This window comes from Mytilus trossulus, chromosome 9 (assembly GCF_036588685.1).
Source record: "Mytilus trossulus isolate FHL-02 chromosome 9, PNRI_Mtr1.1.1.hap1, whole genome shotgun sequence".
Classification (NCBI taxonomy): domain Eukaryota; kingdom Metazoa; phylum Mollusca; class Bivalvia; order Mytilida; family Mytilidae; genus Mytilus; species Mytilus trossulus.
This window is the reverse complement of record NC_086381.1, coordinates 72,857,692-72,861,651: the sequence shown is the minus strand read 5'-3', so window position 1 is coordinate 72,861,651 and position 3,960 is coordinate 72,857,692. Positions and strand designations below refer to the sequence as shown.

The 3,960-nt window shown below is 33.1% G+C and overlaps 1 protein-coding gene across 1 annotated transcript; it reads right to left on the bottom strand.

The window, feature by feature from the left end:
• Positions 1-1,758: 1,758 nt before the first annotated feature.
• On the bottom strand, positions 1,759-3,264 carry LOC134684921 (uncharacterized). Its single transcript, XM_063544239.1, has one exon. The coding sequence runs from the start codon at positions 3,262-3,264 to the stop codon at positions 1,759-1,761; it is 1,506 nt and encodes a 501-aa protein (XP_063400309.1).
• Between the last annotated feature and the right edge of the window lie 696 nt (positions 3,265-3,960).

The following is a 3,960-nucleotide window of genomic DNA, read 5'->3' as shown; positions in this document are numbered from 1 at the left end:
CATGTATATACAACAATAGTAATGACTACTAAATAGTCCCCAGAGGCACTGGCAACAAAAAGAGAGAGGTGGGGATGGTGGCGGAAATTTAAAATATGAAAATCCAATCAAAATGTAATGAAAATATCTGATGACAAAAGGGGCACTGCTATTGATCCAAGAGCAGCAATATAGATGACGTATATCCCCAAATAATTTGAAAATGAGGCTAACATGATAAAGAGGTATAAATGGGGAAAACCTATCTTTGACTAAAACTAAGTTAATCCTTTATATAAACATCAATTATCCAAATAATTGTTAATTTATATTCATCCTTAAAGTAGACAGAGATGGAAATAACATTATTGTTGAAGACTGTATTTGACCTTAAGTCTTAAGTTTCCAAGACAGAACTATCTCACTGATGTACACCTTGCATCTCTTTTGATATCCAATATTGTGATAAGTAACTCTATGTGTTGTTTTTCAATGTGGAATATAATTATCCTCAGACTAAATAAAGATCCAGTGCTAATAAAACTATTTATTAAAACTAATATATAATATGAAAATAGAAATTACATTGGAAAAACTGGGGACTAACAGCTGCATTCACATAATAAACATTAAGAGTTATCCCCCTTTTAACATATAAATGAAAATTAATATATACAGAAAACTTGGGAGATAAGATAAAATTTGATGATAAAAGTATACAATTTTATCGAAAAGTCCAAATACAGATGCGAAGCAGCTGTAGCCCCAAGTTTAATTCTCCTTTTATTGCCAGTACAAAAGTTTAAGACAAGGAAATTGATGAAACTAACTGATTTTGAGCTTGTTGAATTACTTTAGGGCTGGTATGAATATACCTAGTATAACAATCTGATGACCACCTGCCTAAAGTTTTAATTAAGTGGTCTTCTAATCTTACTTCCTGTGCTGTTGTTGCTGCTCCAATTCTGAAAGAATGCCCATTATAATTTTTGCTTTCAAGGCCTAAATTTTTTAAAACAATTTTGACATGTTTAATAAAAAATTGTCTACTTAAAGGATTGCCATCATCAGAGACAAACAGGGCATCAGATGTAATACTTGACATTTTCTTTCGAAGAGATAAATAATTTTTAATAGCAAAGCAAGGACAAACAGTGTGTCCACTTTTGTATAAGGGTATAGTGACACCTTGTCTGAAAGGATCTGTTTTTGATTTTTTCAAATGTAATAAAATGTGATCTTCAAAAATTGCTAAATCACCAACACACAAATGTGTTTCCGAATCAAAGTTGCTAAGTATAGTGAACTCTCCACAACGCAAAAAAGCAAAAAAAGCTACAACACAAGCTGCTTCTAACAGAACATTGTTAAAAAGACTGAAAAAATTGTTTCTCAATAGCATAACCATTTTATACAACAAAGACATAGTAATTGGCAATCTAGGCCTTTTTACACAACCTTTCTGCTTCTTTTTTAAACCATTTAAAATAGATTGTAAACATAATAATGGCTTGCCATATTGTTCTAAAGGACTAAATCCTGCATATTGCAAGTAATAATATCTTATACCACATAAATACAGTTTAATAGTACTATATTTTAAGCTTTTATGTTCATCGCAAAAGGCAACAAATCTCATTAACAAAGTTTCTGAAACCGGCGGCATTTCATTTGAAGTCCAGAATGACCCCTGTAGTAAGGAGAACTTCTTATATAAGTCAAAACCTGTAGTGTAATGCGATCTTGTACTGTCTGCTACAGAATACTTCCATAATGTCTCTACTGAGCTGTCCAGAGAATGTCTGAAAGCTGTGGGCAAGGAGTGGCTGTTGCTTCTGCTAGAGGCGCTAAAAGTCTGAACTTGTTCATCTGTAAACGAGACAATGCATCAGCAATTACATTAGATTTGCCCGGTAAATGTTCACTATAAACAGCAAAGTTATAAGTTGCAGCACACATTGTAAGTTTACGCATTAATTTCATAATGTTTGTTTCTTTCGATCGACCTTTAGCAATAATGTGGACTGTTGCTAAATTGTCACAATAAAAGAGAATCCTTTTTCCACACCACTCCTTACCCCATAGAACAGCTGCAACAACTATAGGATAAAGTTCCAAGAAGGCCATTGAAGCGGCAAAGTCAGATTTGCATGGTAAATTGTCGGGCCAACGGTCACAAAACCATTTATGCTGGTAATATCCACCAAATCCTATTAAAGAGGACGCGTCTGTATAAAGCATCATATCTGCTGCTCTAGTTAAAGTCTTTTCATAAAAGAAATTGATACCATTCCAATTTTTCAAAAAAGATAACCACATATATAAATCAGCTTTGCACTCTTTGTTTAAATGAACATGATAAAAACTCTCTTTGACAGATGACATTAACTTGTACAAATAACTAACAAAAGAGCGTCCTGGAAGAATAACTCTAGTTGCAAAATTTAAATGTCCAAGCAACTGTTCAAGTTCTTTCCTAGTACAGGACTTTTTACTTAAAATTAAAGTTATAAAATCTGTAATTCTTTTTACTTTGTCTTGAGGCAATCTAGCTTGCATATTTACAGTGTCTAATACAATGCCTAAATATTCTAATACACAAGAAGGACCAACAGTCTTTTTCTTTGATAAAGGAATACTTAATTTGTTGAAAATTAAAGAAAGTAAAGCCATTGTTCTTTCTCCACAATCAGTAGGCCTATCAACTGTCAAAAAATCATCTAAAAGATGAAAAATTACATTAATGTTATAATTATGTTTGGCTATCCAACATATACTTCTTGACAACATATCGAATAACTTAGGACTAGATCGACAACCAAAAGGAAGTCTTACATAATGATAATAAAAATTATGCCATTTAAAACAAAATAAATGCCATTGGGAAGGTAAAATACCTAATTGTTTAAACGCATCGCAGACATCTACCTTACAACAAATGCTATTAACACCATAATCTTGAATTGCATTGATTGCATCGTCAACTTTAATGTAACTAAGTGAACATAAATCTTTGTCTATCAAATCATTCACACTATCATGATCACAGCTGTTGTGAGGCGAGGAAAGATCCAATATAAGTCTTTTCTTAAAAGAATATTTATGTACTGCTATTCCGATTGGACTAACCCTATAAACAGAAAAAGGGGGGTGTAAAAAAGGTCCCTGAATGAAGCCTTTAACCAATTCATCTTGAATTAGAGCAGTAACTGAATCTGGATCTTTCCTTGCTGACAAAGCATTTTTACATTCATAAGTAGAAATATTAATGTCAGAAACTAACATATCAAAACCATATCTAACACTGTTACACAGTAAGCTAACAAAGTTTCTGTCGGGGTGGTTTCTTAGCTCAAATTCTAACTGGTCACAATTTATAGGTGAAGAGGCTGTAAAGTTGGAAGGTAGTCATTTTTTAGGTTGAGATTTACTGCTTGCTTTAACTGAGTTTATATCGTTGTGTTGATAACCTTCTTTGTAGTTTTGACAAGTAGCTTTGCCATGTGTTTTACTTTTACACGTTTTACAAGCATGAACATATTTACAATAAGGTTTAGTGCAACCTTTAAATCCATTGAAATTGTTGCAGACGGGTAAACCATCTACAAAAATGACATCACGGCCAAGAGAATCAGGTGTATTTCTAGATGAATTAGAATTTCTTTGTGGCTGAAAATTTTGTTGCTGTACACTACACATAACGGTGGAGTGGGTTGTTGAGTGACACTTTCTACATGTGTTGATCTTAGAACATGCACATATCATATTGCGTAAATCTGAGTCCCCTTTTGACCAATCTATTTTTATGTTGTGCTGAATTAGCATGACGGCACATTTAGTTGAGAACATTTTATGATATTCATAAAAACAGTCTGGCCAGATGTTTGCTGTTTCAATGATGTGTGACAAGTATAAGTCTAACTCCTCGTTTCTGTTAGGGAAAGCTGTACCCATAATACGTTTGTAACGCCCAAAGGCAGT